We start from the raw sequence: 22,075 nt of genomic DNA on the forward strand, positions 1-22,075 counted from the left end.
TTGTTTCCAGCGGAAACAAGGCCCCAACCAAAGAACACAAAGGAACATACATGCAACCTACGAAATGAAATCAACAAGAACTTTGACTCCAAAGGAAAATTTAAATCAGCAGGGATCGCTGTACACACGGTAAAACGAATGAACAAGGAGACCTATAATACTAGGTCTCACTGTTGTAGATATGTTAAGTCTAGCTTAAAACCTCGCAAACGCAGAGTAGCATTTGTTAAGGAGTCTTTAAAGGTAGATTTAGCACATTCAGATGGTGATCTCCAAGATTTCATAGTTTATGGAGGATGCGATAGTGGGGAGCACAAAGATGTGTCCATTAAAAGTTGGAACTCTCTTCAATCTGAGAATGAGAGCCAAGCTCCTGCTAGACACAAGAGTAGCCCTGAAATCGTCAGTCCGACGGAGAAGCATAGGTACTTTTATGATAACATTGTGCACAGTTATCATTCAAGACCAGCGGAAGAAGCAAAACAGTTTAAAATGCATTTAGATATCGACGAGTCCAAGCATGATGAAAAGTCAAGATCGGCACTTGAATTGAGACAAATTGAGAACTCTAGAAAAGCTGGTGAAGAAAACGAGGAGAAGAAGTTCCAAGCTGAGCCCCCAGAGAATTCTGGGACACTTGAGGTCAAAGATACGACTCAGAAAAGCACTGAAAGTACAAAAAGTGAAGATCACTTAGATGACACCAAATCTAGTGAATTTTCAAGATTCACTAAGACCAGACCAACCGAAAACACAAAGAGTGAAGAGAACTTACTAGATGTCACCAAATCTAGTGAATTTTCAAGATTCGGTAGAACAAGACGACAAGTTTTTAGACAAAAACGAGGACGTCGCCAACGCAGCTCTAGCATGCAAGAAAAATTTAACGAAGGTTCAAGTAAGCCACAAAGAAGTAGAAAGAGGTCGTACGATATTCCCATACGAACTAAAGATGGCAAGACAATAGCAAAATATACAGTACCTGAAATTGATCGCATGCATGTGAGCCTTGAGAATTTTATCGAAAGAGACATAGTGTTTAGTTTTGAGGGTTCGCAAGACGGTCCAGACTGTCTTTCTCCTGGTTTATCAAGCTTTGAGAACCTAGAGGCCAGTTTGATGGCTGACCTTGACAATGAACAGCTAGAAGATGTGAATAATTTTGATGCAATTCGAGGTGCTGAAAAAAATTATGAAGATGACATTTTTACACTTTTAAACGCCGATGACCAGAGTAACCAGAGTATAACAAAAGAAACCAACTCTTCAGAAATATCAGGGGGAAAATCAGATATAAACTCAGGTAATGAGGATCACCGCAGGTTGAAAGTAAGCCATATTGCTGAAAAATTCGAAAAGCTTTCTCTAAGTAATTCTAGTCAATCCACACCAGACATAGAAATCTAGCTCAAGCAGCAAAAAAAAATTTTTAAAGTAATATTCTTTTTCTAAGTCTTCTATGCTTTTCATACATTCCCTCCCATGGAACTGAATCTGGAAACCACGATCACAGACAGCATAGGTAAAGTGTGCTGCTTATAAGCCCATTACAAATATTATGGCTGAAACTTCGAGAAGTTTTCTCTATAGAAAGTTTTCACTCCTTTCCTGATATTTTTTGTACCAAGAATCATTAGTTAGAACACAGTTATATAATCAGGGATATAGGTAGTACTTTAGATGGTAATCTAGTATCTATATTTTAGCAAAGTGTGAGTTTTGTTAGATGATGTTAACTTAATCAATATGTTGTGTGTTGTATTATGTATGTGTGGTCTTGTAGATAGGTGGTAACTGTCTATAGTAATGCGCACATGTGAATGTTGTAAGATGATGTATGGTTGAATCTGTACTGTCTAACTTAACCAAGCTATATTTAAGCTCTATAAAGTGCGATTTGAATACTTGTATATAAAATGCTGTCAAAGAAAAATAGATGCAAAATTAATGATTAAAATAAAATATAAACACTTAAATACTTTATGTGCATAAATCATAAAATGAAATTCAAAGAAAAGATAATTATGATAACTGATAAGTCATTAATATATTTTTGATTTATTAGTTAGTTGCCAACGGCAATAAAAACGTTTTTAACTTAAATGTTAGAGCAGGCAAACTGAGTAAAATATGGCAGAAATGATTAACATAAATATTGGTTCAGTTGTGTAGAATTTATCTATAGGAAAATCTGGGGGGAAAAAGGGAAAAACAATTTTGTATTAAATACATGATTTCAGTTATAGAAGTTTTGAGGGTTTATAAAAATTATGAAAAAAAATTCATGTTAAAAATAATCTTCTTCAGAAACTTTGTACATTTGAAAAATACGACAATTAAAACTTTAAATATTAATAATAAACAGAATTAATCTGGATTTCACTCTTGCACTTATAAAAGTTCTTACTGATTAAACTGATTTTCTCTCACCGTATAGCACTCCAAAGAGAATCCAAGCAAAAAGAGCACTTGCGCTGCAAGGACAACCCCAGCAAAGAGCAATTACAGCCCAAGGGACCAGCATGATAAGGTCCCTGTTCGCAGCCCAAGGGAGCAGATTAAAAAGGTCCCTGTCTGCAGCCCAAGGGACCAGCCTAAAAAGATCCCTGTTCGCAGCCCAAGGGACCAGCCTAAAAAGGTCCCTGTTCGCAGCCCAAGGGGCCAGCAAAATAAGACCCCAGGATACCACCCCTCTGTACAGAAACTCACATCGCCAAGGATCCCTAGTTTAAAACCACCAGGGCATGACAACAATAACATCATTAAAAGAAGCACTTATGCTAGTAGCACTAACAGCACTCATGTTAAAGGCCGCACCCCACTTAATATCAAAAATAATAGACCAATTAAGGAATATTCCTTGTCGCCGAGAGAAAACAATCAAGAAAGGAGGTACAGTTCCACTTCTGCTTTAAGTCATAAAAGATATTCACCTAGAAAGCCTTTAGCACAAAAGAATAGTCAATCTCCACATTCAGTACCAGATATAGATTTGAAAGGACTTCATAGTAAGAAAAACACAAAGGTCTCAAAATGGGATTCAGTGCCTAATGTAGCCCACAAGGCAAAGTCATCCCCTAGGGACCAGAATAACTCCAAAACTAAAACTTCGTTGAAGAAAACACAAGCTTTCTCATGCTCTAGTCTTAATAAAAATATTGAAACCTCCAATGCAATGGGGCGATATCGTTCCGATCGGCACAGTAGAGAATCTGTTGTGCATTTATGGCACTCTAGTCCTGCACTTGCTTCTAAAAAACCTCCAATGAGGTTTGGACTTCATTGAAATAAAACACTAAAACTTAAACTCTAAAAAATTAAAACTTTATTGTAAATAAAATAATAAAATTCAAATGAAATTATTCCATTAAATGTTAATTTAAATGGACCAAATCCACTTGGGTATGATGGTTTCCCATTTCAGACATGTCATTTGCTTAAAGTGCCTGGCACCCTTCTGACAATATTCACAGTATTAATCCTACATGGGGTAAGATGTTGAATAACACTAAAAAGTATATATAGTTTAAGTGCAGCTTCTTGAAATCATGAAGGTTTTTCCATTCCATATGCTAATGCTGTGACGTATGAGGAGTAATCATTTAATATACAAAACACTACTGGTACAGATAAATTAAATTTTAAATCCGTCATTGTTTTCCTCATTGCTCTTATAGAAATTATTCCAAGTTAGTTTTTAAATAGAAGCAGGTGTTTCGAATTACAAGGAACAACAAATAATCATAAATACCTCCTCATACGTCACAGCATTAGCATATGATATGGAAAAGCCTTTATAACTTCAAGAAGCCGCACTCAAACTATGAAATTTTTTCGGGTTATTCAACATCTTATCCCATGCAGAATCAATACTGAGAGTATTGTCAGAAGGGTGATAGACACTTTAAGAATAATATTCTTTGTTTGAGTTTAACTCATGTCTTCTCATGCACAAGCATTCGACAAATAAATGATACTCAAGGGAAAGGCACAAGGACTGAAATGGGAAAAATATGCCTGAAATAAAGATGAAAGTAAAAGATATTTTATTTAACCCTTGAAACGAAATAGTCAACTGATAAATTAAATAATAATTATTATTAATACAGTTTGATAATCAATATCTAAATCGTGTTACTAAAATTTATGACAAAGGATTTCCCGAGTGCCTGTAACTCCACTTCCCATTGGGTATAATAATTTTCTTATGGGAGGGGAGGTAAGGGACAATTTGTCAAGACTAGTGAGGAGCAACCCACCTTTCTCCCTTACCATCCATCACCACCTAACAAGAAATCTTCACATAGAATCACTCATGAAGACAAAGTTTTTGCTATTAAGTAATAATAATAATAATAATAATAATAATAATAATAATAATAGTTATTTCCCAATAGAGTGACCACAGTAAATCCGTGAAACTTTGGTAATACTAAATAGCACAATTTCATGCAAATTCCATTGTTTTCTATTGTTTAACTAGCACTATTTTGTACTATTTAGTAATTAGTGTTTCACGGATTTACTGTGGTCACTCTAACTAATTCATGGGTTAAGTAAAATTGCTTAAATATTGTAAACCTTTTTAAAATAATTTCACTGCAATACATTGCCACATTTTTTATTTAAAAATTTTAACCATTTTAAAAATATAAAATCAATATTGATCAATAAATTCTAAGAATTGATATTTTATAAAATATAAATTTTTAAATGAAAATAAAAGTTATTTTTATACAAAAATGTTGGCTGCATTCTTAAATTTCTTAAACTATTTTTTATATATATTTTAATATAATTTATAAACTTTGCATAATTCATAAACTTATATTTTCTAAATTCATATCAATCAATAAATTAATGAATTCGTATTTTAAATTGATATCAGTTTTTACAAATTCACCTTGATGATAAAAATCTTAACTAACTTTTGAAAAACTTAACTAAATTTTAAAAACACCTTAAATTTCTAAACATAAAATTACATATTGAAAAGTTTTGCATGTCTTTGGTGAACGATTCCTGGTTCCAACGATTGCTGGTAAGTACGATAAATACAGTTTGTCTCTCTGTCTTCTTGTCTTTGTCAATTCTCGAAGGGCGGGTATTCCATAGCGTAAGATAAAATGCACTTTTTAAACTTCTTTTTTGCACTCTTTTTACAAAGACATGAATTAAGAAAGGCACCGTATGACTTTTTTTTATATAAACTAGACTTAACTCGGAATTTACTAACGAATTAAAGTCACTATTTTTTTCTGTTTCACCCTGTAAATGAATAGATTAAACACTATTTTACGTTTCCTAAAGCAAAAACACCATCTAAATAATAATCTAAATAATAATAATTTCATTATTTTCTCTCTCTTTTTTTAAAGTAAACCTGCCAAGTAAAAATCTTAAATTGATAAAATAACTTCTAACTTTGTCTTTTTTGTTCTGATTGTTTGTCTGTCTGTCCATAATATATGTCTGTTATTAAGGCTGCATTCATAATGTATGGCAGAGGGGGAGGGGGTCAGGTGAAATCTTTAAAAGACAAAAAAATTCTTAAGACCCCCCATTGAAGTCCCCTAAAAAATAACTATTCCCCCGGGCAATCTCTCGTAGCTAAATTTTGCATCTCCCCCCAGTTCTCTGAAAAAAAATCCAAACACCACCCCCCCTCCCATTTTACTGGTAAAATGTTTTCCGATCCCCCATAAATTTCAATTGCCCCCCCCCCCCCCCCCCCCCTCTGCCATACATTATGAACGCAGCCTAAATTGTCCCTTGTTTTAGCGTGTAAATTTATTTTTCTAAGACTAACAGAGCTGTGCATTCAACTTGATCAATAATACCAAAGTATACCTTTTACTACCAAACCCCTGTGTGGAAGACTAACATAGTTTTTCCTACTCTCACAGGTAAAAGCGCTTGAAAAATTAAACAAGTCCCTGAAGAATAAAAGAATGTCAACAGGAGACTTAACCTCGAGTATGGAGAATCTTATGCCAGCCATCACAGAGGAACCAGAGGTGAAGAATGATAATAATAACGATACTGTAAGGCGGAGAACTAAGGAAGGCCCTACAAAACCACGCCCGAAGAGCTTAAACTTTGAGATACTAAGCCTGAAATAAAAAGTATAGACGACAGGTAAAGATGATGACTTAAATACGATTATCATTTTGGGTTTAGCGCCCGTGAGTAGGGTTATCCTCCTTCCTTGTAAACAGACCTTGATGTTCGACAAAAAATACAAACAAGATTGCAGTGCAGGCACCAATCGTTTTATTTTCTATAACTATCAAGTGATAATAGACACCTTGCACTGAGTCCATAGAGGAATTGTTCTGGGGGACAAAACTATGGGGTTTTTTTTCATAAGAAAAGACGGCCTATTGATTTGCCCCCCAGAACAATTCCTCTAGGAAATCAATGCAAGGTATTGCAATAGGATCAATAGATTTATTTTTGTAGGTATTTTTATAACGTTTTTGTATAGATACGAGGATTTTTTTCGACTAAAAGTATGACCACACCCTTAGATTCTAAGCAATGGGATCAAACGATAGTAGTGATTGAAAGAAAAGTTTTTATTAGATTTTTCACGAAAATATGCTACTTAATGTGACCCAGCCTCGTGGGTGCTTACTTGAAAAGTTGATGAAAAAATAGGATAAGGCTGATAAAGTTTTTCTTAGATTGAATATATTAAGTTTCCCGATGTATTATATCGTGTATCAGTCATCGAAGAGTTTGGCCGTTGCTTTTTTTAAATAAATATGTAAATAATGGTATTGTGTTTAAGACTGTGTATATTGTACATGCATGTGTATATAGACATCTCCAATCTTTTTTAGAACCCTGTAGCCTTATGTACAGCTTTATTTATTTCGTATTGTTGAATCATGGTTTATCGATGTAAAGTAGCTGGAGTTGGTGTTGGATACTGTGTTAGACGTGACAGTAATTGATAGAATGATGGATGGATTGATTGATTGTTAAGGATGTGTGATAGATAATGAGAATGAGAATAAGATAGACGGAGTGAAAGACTGATATAAGATGGAAATTATGGTTGATAGGGTTAGTTATAAAATGATTTACACATAAGGTACACTGCAGAGACAGTGAATGGATTTAAAGAGTGAATGAGTGAATGGATTAAAGAGAAAATGAAGCTACGGACACACGGTGCAACATTGCGCGCAATGTTGCATGCAATCGATGTTGCGAGTTATGACACGACGCAATTTGTTGCACGCCACGTTGCTGAAGTAGAAAACTATCCTACTATGCCAGCAATGTTGCGCGCAATGCTGCGCGTACCGTAAATGATTGAATAGATAAATGTATGGATGAATAAATGGATGAACACATAAATGGAAGAATGAATGAATAGATAGGTAAATGGAAAAATAAATAGATGAATGAGTGAGATAAATAGATTAATGTTAAATAGATGGATTTTTTTAGATTTCCTGATTGATTATTTGTTCAAATATTTTCATCAAGATTTGTTGCAAATTTTGATATCGCTAGAATAATTTCCTACTAAACCGATGTAAAACGGAATTCTTACTAGAGTGCAAACAATTAATCCGTGAAACACTAATTACTAAATAGTCAAAAAAGTGCTAATTAAACAATAGAAAACAATGGAATTTGCATGAAATTGTACTATTTAGTATTACTAAAGTTTCACGGTTATATTGTTTGCACTCTTAAGCAAGAACAACATTCTACATGATTATTTATTATTTATTATTACGAATTCAGTGACATTGAAAATATTCTCAGGTCATGATTCTTTTTTCCCGTTTAGTAGCGAAAATAGTTCTATTCTTGAGGTGCAAATATTCCTTCTCTTGGCTTTTGTCAAGATTCCGGCATCCATGATGGTTATTGAGTCGCATGCATTTTGTAAATAGCTAGGAACTAGCTAGAAACAAGTTTGTAAACTGAGTTATTGGTAAATGCGCAACTATAGGAAATAAAAGGTTCAGTCTATTGAAAAGACCTAAATACAAATGTATAAAATAGCGCAGCGCACTGATTCTAAAAATAGCTTGAAGATTCGGACAAATATTGCATTCTGTTTAACCGCTACGAGGATTATACGAACCGATTTCATTATTTTTACTTAAAGTTACAATAATAACCCATGTAAACTAAGATCAACTGCGATCGGCTGTGAAAATTATCTGCTGAAAGTAAACTTGCAAGTTTGTTTGTCCGAATTTCGCCTTTGTCTTCGTATTTATGACATCACGGCTGCGCTGCGCTATTGGTCGAGCTGTTACGGCCACAATGACCTTTTTTTCTTTTCTTTCCTTTTTTGAAATTTTTGTACATAAAATAAGATAAACAAAATGTAATTTCCAATGGAATTAATGCAAAGAAAACAAGGATTGTAAAGCTACTAAGCAATGTAAAAAATGTTAGTAATATAAAATAGTTTTATACCAGAAATAGATATTTATGATTAAAAGTTGTTGATATAATTTGAACATTCAGATCTTGTGAATGAAATAGTTTTATAGTGTGGTTCATATGAGGAAAGTTTTGTTTGAAATAAAAGCAAAATATTAGTAACCAAACAGTGTTTTTGTTTGTTTGTTGTTGTTGTTTTTTTTTCTTGTTTTGTTTTGTTTTTTGTTTTTGTTTTGTTTTTTGTCGTTTTTTTTTTTTGTTGTTTTTTTTTTTGTTTTTTTTCAGGCATAACTTCTTGTAGCAAGCTGAAATTTCTTTCCATTTCCTTTCCTTTTTCTTTTAACATTTCTCTCTCTTCCTTCTAGGCTTCCTTTCTTCTTTCCCTCTCTTTCTATCCTATTTATTACTTTGCATCTTTTAAAAGGGCACTTGAAAGAAAATTAATGAAAATTCCTTCATAAAATAACTGCTCTAAATCTCGCGTACTGATTGGTTGGGAGCGCGTGATTTATGAGAGCACACAGCACGCGCGCGCACTTTCAGTTTCGTAATTTATGTAATTTGTGCTTTATAAATGCACATAGCACGCGCGCGCGTTCTCTATTTCTTCAATAATAATAATCTCATAGATGGAGAAATATACCACATAGGTACTGCAAACACGTGCGTTTTCAATGTTTTCTTACTCTTAAATCACGCGCGCAGACATCAGGATTTCTTTTGCCTTTTCGATTCAATGGTTCTTTTCCTAGGAAGATTAATTTATTGATTTTTATCATAAAAAACGACAACAACCAAAGATGGATATTCTGGAGTCTACATTGAAAAAAATCATAAGTATTTTTCTGATCGTTTTGTTGCTCTATCTAATATATGGCGCCGCAAGGTAGTGGCATCACACGGGGAAAGGCTTCTGATAAAGCGTGGGGAGTAATAGCAGAAGGAGGCCAGTCTTACTAAGATGATCAATCGTCACTAGCTGCAACAAATCATTCCTCCCTTGATCCCTCCTCTAAACCACATGCACTTCGCAAGTACTACTGCTCACGAGTAGATGGTCACAGGCACCTCAGTAACCATAGATGACCTTGCTCAAGAGAGCACAAATGTTCAGTCTTTTTCCTGTACTTGAAATGCGCATGCGTACTCAAGATTTCTCTTTATCCATCTGCCAGAAAGACTGGTTTATTGTATTATTTTTCTTTAGTTATGAATAAAATAACCGAAGACCATACTCCCAGACCCGAATGCTGAAGCGTCGTATGGCAGCGCAAAGCATTTACGGCTATGCCAGAGATTTCGACCCCAACACCGCTATCCCCGGGGGGACTTACAGCCTGGTCAGGAAGCTCGGCAAAAACCTAAGGGAGAGGTTAGTCGGCCCCTAGACCGTATGTGATTGACCCCTTGCTATGACCAGCAAACCCAAAATGCCTCTTCTTTAAATGATTACTTATCTAGCTTAGACACTCCCATCCATGTGGGATGCGTTTTGAGAACAAGCCGTGACGAACATTTACTTTTATTCCCTTTTCATACCCAAAGTATGTTCGTAAACCTTGAGGCGCCTAGAAAATTTAATATGCTCAAAATTAGCAACTTTAAAGTATAGGGTGAAAGGACATTAACGAAAAACGTTTGCGCATGCGTTTATTTCAGCTCGTTTTGGAAGAATTCAAGAGCTTTTAAATATTTCATGTGTATACGGTTCTATATGAAAGAATAATATTTCAGGGTCCAAGTATATACAGCAGCAATAGAGAGTTTTAGATTGAATTTTTTTTCTCCCCGCAAACGGCAAACGTGACCACGTTTTCATAGTTTTCCTGTATTTTACTTTACTATTTACAAACCTTCTCACCAAGCGCAAATACTCTTTTGTTTTTCTACTATTTGGACTTTTTTTGCGATTCTTTTTCAGTCATTTAAAAAAATTGTTTACTGGTCAACTGACGTTTCACGTTTGCCGTGAACGTAAATCTAAAAATCTCTAATGGCCATATTGACACAGCTTTCTGATGTTTAAACCTCGTTGCTTCAAGGACAACCTTATTCAATACTACCCGGGGAAGGTCTACTCGGGTTTCGTTGAAGTAAGTTTCTTTCAACAATACTGGATTGTTTTGCACCCGTTCAAGTTTATTTTTATCAACATTTAAGTAATATTTTTATGAATAGCTATAACAGAATGATACGACATACAATTAGAGAGATCATAGTTACTCCCTCCGTCAAATATGAACTACAAGTGAATCAAAGTATCGCGTAAAGCAAAGAAACGAGAACTCAATACAGTTATTCTTTCTATCTTAGTTTTAAGTCCTTCAATGTACGCTTAAACAGTTATATACCCAACAAGTTTAACTTGGTAATAGTTGTTGTTTCCACCCGTTAGGTAGCTATCCTTCACCACGAAGACGAGTTCATCCGGCAGAGATGTATCCCAAGGTAACATCAACTCGTAGTAGAAAGTATTAGCGTAGATATTGAAGTGTTGGTTGTTGACTGCCACGCTTCCATTCCTCTCGTTCCTCTTTTGATACGCCTTGAAGTTAAGGTACACATGGCCTTTGACGTTCCAGAAATTAGTAAAGACGGAGATGATGATGGATTTGGTCTTGCTTGGCAGGACTGTTGGAAGCCTTTGGATATAGGTCGGTGTTTTCTGATGTAGCTGAATCCTAGATAATTGGTTCAACGCAAGATCCACTCTGACTAAGTTCCATCCCGGTGCGTTCAGTTTGGCCTGGATGTTGGCTAAGGTACGTTTGAGGCTTGCGATTTCTTGCTCTGATTTCGCGTATTTTGCCTTGATGCTTTTGTAGCTTGTGTTCAAACTTTCCACTCGGTCTTCTAGTGATTTGGAGGCGATCCCTGCTAGTCTGAGATAATCGTGTAACGAGTCTTGACCTTTCTTACAAGCCACTTGTCCTGTGCTATATGACACGCCCGAAAAGACTGATAAAACTATCACAACGAGTATCGTAAAATGAAAAGTACCCATTGCGATGCTCAGATGCTTGCTTCAAGTTTTTCTGCAGTGCAACGTATCTCGGTTAAATTCAGTACTGAATACCGGCTGATGGAATAGAACAGTTTTATAGGCAAAACAGGTCACGCATTTATGTCATGATCTCACGTCACATTTACGTCACTTAAAACATCCTGCAAGGATACGTTCAATATCGATCCAATCAGAATGCTTGGCTTTCTCACGCCAAGAAAACTAGGAACACTTCCGTCCCTCAATCAGAGCGTTCCAATGATTCGTCTATTTTTGAACGGAAATGACGACACTAATCCACGTTGAAAGCGCACGATCATCGTTCGTCAAGTGAAATAGCAGCACGTCCATTACTGAGCAAGATTTTCGAAGAGCAATACTTCCTATCAGGTGAGTTCATCCCTATACTAAAGAGCTGTCAAGATGGGACTTACTCCCGATTCCCATCTAACCCCAATTCGCGAAAATTACGATGTAACTCAATAGTATCCATATTCATGTGTCTTCTCGTGCACAATCGTTAATCCAATAAAACGTTACTCTAGTGAACGACACGTAGCCTAAAATGTAAAACGTTACATATCAGCGTGTGGTCTTTGACGGCACCCTCTCTGATTGGCTATCAGTGACATCTGGCGTACCTCAGGTTCAATCCTGGGCCCTCTGATGTTTTTGATTTATGCCAATGACATGCCTAACTGACTACATTCACGATGGATCCAGTCTTGCTTTGTTCGCCGACGATAGTAAGCTATACCAATCTATAAACTCCGCCACCTCTCTACAAGCAGATCTAGACGGCCTTCACAACTAGAGTGTTGACCGTGGAATGAAATTTAATACCACCAAATGTTAAGTCATGCATATGACGAAGTTGAGTCTGTTCCTTCAATCAAAGACCTTGGTGTGATTGTCACTGGTGAGTTGTCATGGGCTGCTCATATCAAGAACATGTGCGCAAAGGGAAACGGAGTCCTCGGGCTCGTAAAGCGAGTGTGCGGTAAAGACATTACCGACATATCAACAAGAAAACTTATATATACTGCTTTAGTTAGACCGATATTAGAATATGCCCCGTGTCTGTGGTCTCCCTACACAGCTTTACATCGTAGGTTACTTGAGAATATTCAACGACGCGCTACCGAATTCATTTTGAATTATCCTGATAGAAAGGTGACCTATAAAGAGAGGCTAGATAAACTTACTTCAGTTAGAATATCGCAGGGATATACATGACCTCGTTCTTTTGTTTAAATTTAAGTCTGGACTCATGAAAGCAGATTTAGGCCGCTTTTTGATCCCCGCAACTTCAAATCATAGCAAGCGCAGTTTTGATCCTGCAATTTTCCGCCTCGTTTATTCTCAACGTCAGCTATACTTTACAAGTTCTTTTTCCCCCAGGTCTGTTAAATTGTGGAATAAACTCCCTAGTTATTGGAAGCATGCTGAATCTGTCCCAAAATTCAAAGATATCATTTTTCATCATTTTAAGGATAAAGTAACCGAATTCATTCAAACCGCCTTAACTTAGCGCGTTAATAATCTTGCACAGCATTACTATCTTTTTGCCAAACGTACAAGTGTCCCATCATTTTCGTCAGTTATTATTTATTCTATTATTATTATTATTATTATTCTATTATCATCCATTCTTATTTTTTGTAGTTTATAAGGGGGTGAACAGCAATCGGGGTGTTGCCCTGCGTTAGAGTCTCCGTTATTTTCTATTGAAGAAATATTAATAAACTAAACTCAAGGGTGTAGACATTTATTCACCTAAATCTATCTTTGCTCTTTTTATGCTGTTAACGTTAGTTGGTTTTAATTCGGTAGCATTACGCAGTTATGTAGCCAACAAGCTTGATTCTGTACCAATTGGAACCCCCACCATCTCGAGCGCTGCTCGTGACCAAGAAGACGAGTTCATCAGGCAGAGAAGTATTCCACGGTAGCATCAACTCGTAGTAGAAAGTATTAGCGTAGATATTGTAGTGTTCATTCTTGACAGCTACGCTTCCATTCCTCTCGTTCCCCTTCTGGTGCGTTTTGAAGTCAAGATAAGCGTGACCTCCAGAATTCCAATATTGCTTTGGTGTTAGGTGGAAGGCACAGTGGTATCTTCTGAACATAGGTTGGAGTTGGCCCATTTAGTTGAATTAAGTTCAACTTGTTAAATTCTTCATTTAGTCTTATCATCCTCCATCCAGTTGTATTTTGCTTTCTTTGGACTTCAGCTTCATATTCTTTTGGATTGCCACGAGGCGCTAGTAGGCCAAAGTAACCAAAAAGCCTACGAACTGTATGAATTAACTAAGTTTATCTATTTTTAGAGTCAGAGCCGTGGGAACAGGCCTGCAGCATCCATATTATTACTTGCGATGATACTGCTTCTTAGGAGGGGTAGGGAAGGGATGACCCTGACCTTATGAATAAAGTTTGCGTGCAGGTCTGCGACTTCCGTTAATGCTACAAGGAAGTGATTCCGTGGCGAAATGTAGGCGTGAACAGGAAGATTCTTTGCTCTTGTCATGCTGTTACTCTGTTTACCATCTAATAACCTTTTTCCAAGTTTCTATGCGCATCCAAATTGACGGGGGGGGGGGGGGGGAGGATGAAAAAGATCAACTCCAAGATATTTAACAAGCAAATTTTATTTTAAAGTATATAATGAATCTTTGTACCGCATGTTTCAATGCACATCATACCAAAACATGCTTTGCAAATTAATCTTTTACCTCATTTAGAAACAAGAAACTTAGACGCACTTGTATAGAAAGTGTTACGGCACGCTAAGCAATAAATAAAATCTTATCCAAGGCAATATATAAAGAAATATTAACATAAATACTAGTAAATAATATTTCCAGACGGTTTTGTAAACAGCAAAACTGGTAATGGCAGAAGACGTTGCCCAAACGTTTTGCAAAATAAACTGTATTTAAACTGTTGCACTGTCTTTTCTTAAAAAAATACTACAAAATACTTGGAAACAAACAACATATCAGATAAACAATCTAGTAGACTAAACCATGGGTTTTATAAACCATACATGAATTTAAAAAACATTGTCAGGTTGAAAAGGTCAAATCATTGAAGGTAATGCCGTAGGGTATTCTAGGTAGTATATGTTCTGCGCATTCTGAGAGTGTTTCCATACAGACACATGCGTAAAAAACATTGTCAGGTTGATAAGGTCAAATCATTGAAGGTAATGCCGTAGGGTATTCTAGGTAGTATATGTTCTGCGCATTCTGAGAGTGTTTCCATACAGACACATGCATAAAAAACATTGTCAGGTTGATAAGGTCAATCAAAGGTAAGACCGTAGGGTATTCTAGGTAGTATATGTTCTGCGCATTCTGAGAGTGTTTCCATACAGACACATGCATAAAAAACATTGTCAGGTTGATAAGGTCAAATCATTGAAGGTAAGACCGTAGGGTATTCTAGGTAGTATATGTTCTGCACATTCTGAGAGTGTTTCCATACAGACACATGCATAAAAAACATTGTCAGGTTGATAAGGTCAATCAAAGGTAAGACCGTAGGGTATTCTAGGTAGTATATGTTCTGCGCATTCTGAGAGTGTTTCCATACAGACACATGCATAAAAAACATTGTCAGGTTGATAAGGTCAATCAAAGGTAAGACCGTAGGGTATTCTAGGTAGTATATGTTCTGCGCATTCTGAGAGTGTTTCCATACAGACACATGCGTAAAAAACATTGTCAGGTTGATAAGGTCAAATCATTGAAGGTAAGACCGTAGGGTATTCTAGGTAGTATATGTTCTGCGCATTCTGAGAGTGTTTCCATACAGACACATGCATAAAAAACATTGTCAGGTTGATAAGGTCAATCAAAGGTAAGACCGTAGGGTATTCTAGGTAGTATATGTTCTGCGCATTCTGAGAGTGTTTCCATACAGACACATGCATAAAAAACATTGTCAGGTTGAAAAGGTCAAATCATTGAAGGTAAGACCGTAGGGTATTCTAGGTAGTATATATTCTGCGCATTCTGAGAGTGTTTCCATACAGACACATGCATAAAAAACATTGTCAGGTTGATAAGGTCAATCAAAGGTAAGACCGTAGGGTATTCTAGGTAGTATATGTTCTGCGCATTCTGAGAGTGTTTCCATACAGACACATGCATAAAAAACATTGTCAGGTTGATAAGGTCAATCAAAGGTAAGACCGTAGGGTATTCTAGGTAGTATATGTTCTGCGCATTCTGAGAGTGTTTCCATACAGACACATGCATAAAAAACATTGTCAGGTTGATAAGGTCAATCAAAGGTAAGACCGTAGGGTATTCTAGGTAGTATATGTTCTGCGCATTCTGAGAGTGTTTCCATACAGACACATGCATAAAAAACATTGTCAGGTTGATAAGGTCAATCAAAGGTAAGACCGTAGGGTATTCTAGGTACTATATACCCTGGGCATTCTGAGTGTTTGCATACAGATGCATACATAAAGAGTGACAACATGCTTTGTTCAGTAACTTGAATCAATAATTGAGAGCCACAAAACTGCAACATGGATATTAATATTAGCCTCATTAACTGTTTACCCAGAACACCCTTTCATCTTAGCTTCAATAATGTGCTATCTTAGATACCATGGTCACTCAAATTAACTTTTCGTACACCTTAATCAATTGCAGACTTTCCTTTTCAAATATACATTAGGGAAACCATATTCAGATCCCAAACATTTATGAAACTTTTTTAAATCCTAGAATAGTGCACACTAAAAACTAGATTCAAAATGTGCGCGCATTTCTAGTCTTTACACTGAAGAAGGTCTGAGATCAGACCAAAACATCTGTACAATGTCTCTTAAGAATAAGCCAGAGTCTACTAATCTAATTAAGATTTTTTCTGTTTTGTTGGAAAATGGGAAACCATTACACCTAAGTGAAAAAGATCTATTTTTGAGCAGCCATTGTTGTATGCATCACAGCTGCCACTACAATCTCTGAAAGGAGAAAGCTCTACAATTTGATTGCAGATTCTCAAACTTCTTCTATATCGATGATCAAAGAACAAAACATTTCACCATTCCAACTCCACTGGATATTTCCCAGTCAAACATGCCGTACAGTGTCCAATCTTCCTTTCTTTCTGTAAAGTGATCCCAGATTGAATTGCATTGACAAGTCCTTCAACACTCAAATACATCAGACTATCAGCACCTACTTGAGAGGCAAGTTCCTCTGGGCTCAGCTTGTTGGCAATTAGTTCTTCTCTAGTTGGGATGTTGACTCCCATGTAGCATGGATACTTCAGTGGGGGAGAAGCAATGCGAATATGCACCTAAAATGGATAATATTAATTAGTATAATCAAACTAGTGGACTATCCTGATTGGTTAAATGAATAAATAAATCGTCCTGATTTTACGAGAGTAGCACTTAATTGGCCAGTGGCCAACAACCAGAAATTGAACCCAGGTCGCATTGGTGAGAGCCCAGCTCTCTCACCCCTGAACACCCATGCTTTCCAATGGTTAATCTTCTAGTGATCTACAGTATAGACCTCGGAAACTTTTCCCATGAGTTAGATGACCATGGTTACTGTAGGTGGTCCTGTCTCATATGATACTTCAAACAAAGAATCACAAATTTATCAGTAAAGGGACTGTAAAGTGTCACTCTCTAAACAAAGACCATTTTGATTGTCAATATTACTATTGTTATTTATTATTATTATTATTTAATAGAAAAACTCACCTCCTTAGCACCAGCTTGTTTTAACAGTTTGATAATGGGTCCAATGGTGTTACCTCTCACAATAGAGTCATCAACAAGAACCACTCGTTTACCCCTGAAATTCTCTGAAAGAGGCCCAAATTTTTTGTTCACACCAAGTTTTCGAAGTCTGTTGGAGGGCTGGATGAATGTTCTTCCAACATAGCGATTCTTGGTCAACACTTCAATATAGGGAATGCCAGACTGCAAGGAAAAGCCCAAGGCTGCTGGAGTAGCTGATTCTGGTATTGTACTCACAACCTCAGCTTCTACTGGGGCTTCTATAGCAAGCTGGATTCCACTGCGCTGCCGTGCAGAATACACCATCTGACCTTCAAACATGCTATCTGCACGAGCAAAGTAGACATACTCAAATATACAGAATGCTGGAAGATCGTCAGTTTTGGCAGGTGGTATTATTCCCAGTGATTTTGGTCCTTTTGGAGTCAATTGTACTATCTCTCCAGGATTCACTTCGTACATGAGGACAGCACCAATAGAAGGAAAGCTACATGATTCTGAAGATGCAATCCAGCTTAGAACTTCATCTTGTGAATGAAGTCTACTTTGAACATCAGAAAGGCTGTTGAATCTCTTTAACTGTGGGCTGTAAGAACTACATGTGCGCTTCAACATTCCAATGCAGAGAGGTCGGTTACCATAAGGATCTCTGACAGCATATACACAGTCTTTTGTCATGATTACAAGCGAGTAAGAGCACTGGGTCTGGTTGGTGAGATACTTGATTCTTGCCACCCAATCAGGTCCTTCGGGTTCTCCACAAGGTGGACGTGCCGTCAATAACTGGGTTATAACTTCACTATCACTACTAGTCGATAACCCCATCCCTTGACGAAGTAATTTGTCCCTTACAGACTTTGCATTAATCAATTCACCATTGTGCGCAACAGCTATATGACTATAAATAGTGTCCACCACAAATGGCTGACAGTTTATCAGTTCCGATGACCCTGCCGTAGAGTAACGGGTGTGTCCTATTCCCATGTTACCTTTAAGCTTCTTTAGTTCTACTTCACCAAACACGTTAGACACAAGACCCATCCCTTTGTGTGAGTAGAATTCATTACCACAGTTTGTTACGATGCCAGCACTTTCTTGCCCTCTACAAATAAAGCAGAAAGTAAGTACCAGGAATGATAATTTGAGTGTTGTATTTTGTACTATCTAATTGTACTTTATTTTGTCTTATTCCAGATTTTGTTTCAAATTCCAAGTACTTAGACCTAACTTGAAGGTTAGTAATAACTTCTGTCATGAGGACTCGATATTTTATATTCAACACCATCTCATGCATAACATGTGTCAAAATTAATGTTGTGATGAAAATAAGAAAGATACAAGAAAGCAAACTTACTAAGGCTGCGTCCATAATGTATAGCAGGGTGGGCGGGGGGGGGGGGGGGGGGGCAGGTGAAATTGAGGGGGGATCGGGAAAATTTTGGTAGGAAAAAGGGGGGATGGGAAAATTTTTATCAGAAAAATGGGGGAATGCACAATTTTTGGAAGATGCTACAAGCCTTGCCCTCTGCCATACATTATGAACGCAGCCTAATGTCTGGGAATGATTTCAGAAAACGGTTACCCAGACACACACACTCCAAGAATGGTATGTTGTTGGTAGGCAACATCGACCAGATCAGACAAATTATGCTAAACTGCCAAAGCTATGACAGTATTGTATTTGAGCACACACTCGTTAGATGTTGAAAATCATAAATATTATGAATATCAAGAAACGTTTTTGTACCTTAATCTCATTAGGACATAAGTTTAACATTTTTAAATTCCGGTATGTAAGCTTCTATACTCACACTAGTTTTTAGCTAGTTATATCCTTCTATACTTTGATCAAATTAGTTTAGAATTCTGAAAGTCGAGACATACCGGTGTTGAAGCCCAACTAGACCAAGGCAGATCGTATTCGCTACATCAGCGTCTGCCTCAGATATCCCTTCAGCAGTAACACAAGCGAAAACGCCACAAGCTTTCTGTAATTTTCTTTCATCATACTTGTCGGCCATCTTAGTTCCTTAGTATGACAAGCTGAAAAACCTGTTTACGAAGTCAAAACAAGACGAACAAAATGAAATAAGCTTGTAGGTGAAGAAGTGATCAAAAACGTGGACTTGATGACAAAAGCATGAAAAAAACCGGAAACCTAGAAATTTTGGTTCCAAAATGGTTTCATTGAAATTCATTTGGAAGACATTCACATTTCAGAGGGACTGGAACGTGCGTTCTGATTGGTTCGATTTTCCCCGCCAGGTCATCTGATTGGTTGATCATTGGCATAAATCTTCATCTGTGTTATGCACGAGGATCGAAGATAGAAGTTCAGAAGTCTTTAGACGAATTCTTAAGTATTTCTTACTTTATTCCTCTCTCTTTGCGGATTTGCTCGAGTGTTCTGGTAATCTAAACGTTCAAGATGGCATCTAACGAAGAAAAACCAGCGTACGGTAAGAAATGATATGATTTTTTTGCAGAACTACGCGTACGAAATGGCGCCGGTCGCTCGCACCACGTGGGCTGATGAAGGTTTCATCATTTCGGGATGCAGAATAATTTAAATCATGAATCAAAAATTGTGGTTTGGAATGATTCATATTGAACTTTGAGTGGAAATTTTAAGCTTATACTGCGAGTAAAAAGATTTACGTAGATAACAGAGGGGTCAGAGGGGAAAAAATACAAGGTTGATTGGTCAGCTTGATTGTGAATCAAACATATTTACAGTCAAAAGGCTCAAGCTTACTTTCCTAGGTTAAATTAATGGTTTCATTATTTTACTATTGACACTTATTATTCTGTATAAGAAAAATGTAAATTAAAAGGGATTAAATATAATAACCAATTCAAAACTCGAATTCTGATTGGATCATGGTATTCCTCATATGGAATACCAATCAGAATACTCCAATTTTGAGTTGGCCTTTGCGCAGTCTTAGCCTCGATTGTGTACAAATGTGTTCTTTTCTTTCATTAAGGTCCATCTTATACTAAGGAATGCACATACTTCGGAACAATATGTGTTGATTAAGATGGCATGGGATTTGGTTGAATGGTTGGATATTATAACGTACGACTGTGGCTGAGCAAAGAGAACTCGAAACTGGAGTATTTGAGTTTTGAATCGGTTATTATTTTGAATCCCAAGTCTTTGTATTCTCCAAAGGAATAATAAATTCCAGTATTTGAATAATAAAAGCATGAATGAATCTACATGTAAGGGGGTAAGCTAGAGCCGTTTTGACTGTAAATAGACAGGATATGTCCCTCTTAGTTTACTGCAAAATAATAAATTTAGTAATTCATTCATATCAAGAAATAATATCAAATATTTATACTTTACAGAACTGAAGTTGGGTGAAAAAATAATCGAGGGTAAAACCAAGATTGTTTATGCACTACCAGAATCCCCTGATGGCAATTATGTGCTTCTCAAGTCCAAGGATAAAATCACTGCTTTTGATGCAACCCGCAAGAATGACATGTCTGGTAAAGCAGTCTTAAGTACTGCAACAGCAAGTGCTATATTTGAGCTGCTTAATAAATGTGGTATCAAGACACATTTCATTAGGCGTTCTGATTCAGATCCTGAGGCGTTTGTGGGTATACGTTGTGAGATGATCCTTCTGGAAGTGGTCACTCGTAGAATTGCGACAGGGTCTTTTCTGAAGAGGTATTCTGGTGTGAAAGAAGGTTATAGGTTTACGCCAGTGAAGCTGGAAATGTTCTTGAAGGACGATGCTCAGCACGATCCTTTCTGGACTTATGAACAATGCGTTGAAGCAGGCTTTGTGTTTGGTGGAAGAACAATTGGCAAGCGTGAGTTAGATATGATGGGCGAGACAGCTATTGCAGTCTTTGAAATCATCGAAAGAGCTTGGGCTACCTTAGACGTTGCATTGGTAGATATGAAGATAGAGTTTGGGGTGAATGCCAAGACAGGAGAGATCTTCCTTGCCGATGTGATTGACAATGACTCATGGCGCATATGGCCCAGTGGTGACAAGAGGCTCATGCGAGATAAACAGTTTTATAGAAACTTGCCAGAAGTCACGCCCGAAGCCTTGGAACAAGTTAAGAAAAACTATTCTTGGGTAGCAACAGAAATCCAGAAGATGACTACACATCAACCAGGACATGTTGTCATCTTCATGGGTTCCCCAAGTGATCTTGACCACTGTAAAAAGATTGAAGCAGCTCTAAAGGTGTTCAACCTTTCCTGTGACCTTCGAATCTGCTCAGCTCACAAAGGAACTGAAGATGCACTCAAAGTACTAAAGGTGTACGAGGGACAAGGAGAACCACTAGTTATCATTGCCGTAGCTGGACGTAGTAATGGTCTTGGTCCTGTGTTGTCTGGAAATAGCTCATTTCCAGTCATTAATTGCCCACCTGTATCCAGCCAATGGGGTGCTGAAGATGTGTGGTCTTCCATGCGACTGCCTTCTGGACTTGGCTGCACAACTGCACTGAATCCAGATGGAGCTGCTGCTGCAGCCGCACAGATCCTAGGTCTCCATGATCATATTGTCTGGGGTAGCTTACGTGCAAAGAGGCTGAACATGGCTATCAGTCTCAGTGATGCTGATGCAAATCTTAGAAAGAAAAAATAAACTTGACAACATAGTTATGATAACGAACCGTTCAATTACAGCTGTAAAACAAGACATTTGCTTCAATGTTTTTGTAAGCCTTTTAGGACCATTTATTTGTAGTTAAACTGTTAAACCTTGCTGTGTATAACAATATTCATCTGTACAGACATGTACAGTACTGGCATCATAAAATAAGGTAAAAATAAAGTTAAAATAAAAATTTGGATTGCATAAATTATTGGTGTTTTTTACATGGCTTTATTTAATGAAAAA

The 22,075-nt window shown here is 37.0% G+C and overlaps 2 protein-coding genes and 1 long non-coding RNA gene across 6 annotated transcripts; 2 read left to right on the forward strand and 1 right to left on the reverse strand.

Moving 5' to 3' along the window:
* The first annotated feature begins 53 nt into the window (after positions 1–53).
* Positions 54–8,495, forward strand: LOC148906150 (uncharacterized). Its single transcript, XR_016121559.1, has 2 exons — positions 54–129; positions 5,907–8,495. It is a non-coding gene; the product is annotated as an uncharacterized LOC148906150 (long non-coding RNA).
* A 5,560-nt stretch (positions 8,496–14,055) lies between these two features.
* On the reverse strand, positions 14,056–19,384 carry LOC116293641 (amidophosphoribosyltransferase). Of its 2 annotated transcripts, none has more exons than XM_031701096.2 (3): positions 19,083–19,382; positions 17,160–18,300; positions 14,056–16,744 (listed from the first exon to the last, which is right to left on the reverse strand). In XM_031701096.2, the coding sequence occupies exons 1-3, from the start codon at positions 19,217–19,219 to the stop codon at positions 16,484–16,486; spliced, it is 1,539 nt and encodes a 512-aa protein (XP_031556956.1). In that variant the 5' UTR covers positions 19,220–19,382; the 3' UTR covers positions 14,056–16,483. The 2 variants fall into 2 exon arrangements, with proteins under 2 accessions (XP_031556956.1, XP_031556957.1); XM_031701097.2 differs by lacking the exon at positions 14,056–16,744 and adding an exon at positions 16,751–17,030 and having other exon boundaries at positions 19,083–19,384.
* On the forward strand, positions 18,183–22,037 carry LOC116293642 (multifunctional protein ADE2). 3 transcript variants are annotated; one of them, XM_031701099.2, is made up of 4 exons: positions 18,183–18,318; positions 18,393–18,432; positions 19,464–19,657; positions 20,553–22,037. In XM_031701099.2, the coding sequence occupies exons 3-4, from the start codon at positions 19,627–19,629 to the stop codon at positions 21,818–21,820; spliced, it is 1,299 nt and encodes a 432-aa protein (XP_031556959.1). In that variant the 5' UTR covers positions 18,183–18,318; positions 18,393–18,432; positions 19,464–19,626; the 3' UTR covers positions 21,821–22,037. The 3 variants fall into 3 exon arrangements, with proteins under 3 accessions (XP_031556959.1, XP_031556958.1, XP_088895650.1); XM_031701098.2 differs by having other exon boundaries at positions 18,295–18,432; XM_089039524.1 differs by lacking the exons at positions 18,183–18,318; positions 18,393–18,432; positions 19,464–19,657 and adding an exon at positions 20,189–20,431.
* The last annotated feature ends 38 nt before the right edge of the window (positions 22,038–22,075 follow it).

The sequence above is a fragment of the Actinia tenebrosa genome, unplaced genomic scaffold (genome assembly GCF_029948245.1).
Source record: "Actinia tenebrosa isolate PJP-AT-01 unplaced genomic scaffold, QUT_ActTen_1.0 PGA_scaffold6__47_contigs__length_16458017, whole genome shotgun sequence".
In the NCBI taxonomy this organism is placed as follows: domain Eukaryota; kingdom Metazoa; phylum Cnidaria; class Anthozoa; order Actiniaria; family Actiniidae; genus Actinia; species Actinia tenebrosa.

Bases quoted from the DNA above. Each gene is read 5' to 3' on its own strand.
- LOC116293641 (XM_031701096.2), bottom strand. From the start codon at position 19,219: ATGGCCGACAAGTATGATGAAAGAAAATTACAGAAAGCTTGTGGCGTT. The intron at 18,301-19,082 runs GTATGTCTCGAC...CTTTATTTGTAG, and splicing joins CTAGTTGGGCTTCAACACCG to AGGGCAAGAAAGTGCTGGCA. The intron at 16,745-17,159 runs GTGAGTTTTTCT...TATCCATTTTAG, and splicing joins AACAAGCTGGTGCTAAGGAG to GTGCATATTCGCATTGCTTC.
- LOC116293642 (XM_031701099.2), top strand. From the start codon at position 19,627: ATGGCATCTAACGAAGAAAAACCAGCGTACG. The intron at 19,658-20,552 runs GTAAGAAATGAT...TATACTTTACAG, and splicing joins CGAAGAAAAACCAGCGTACG to AACTGAAGTTGGGTGAAAAA.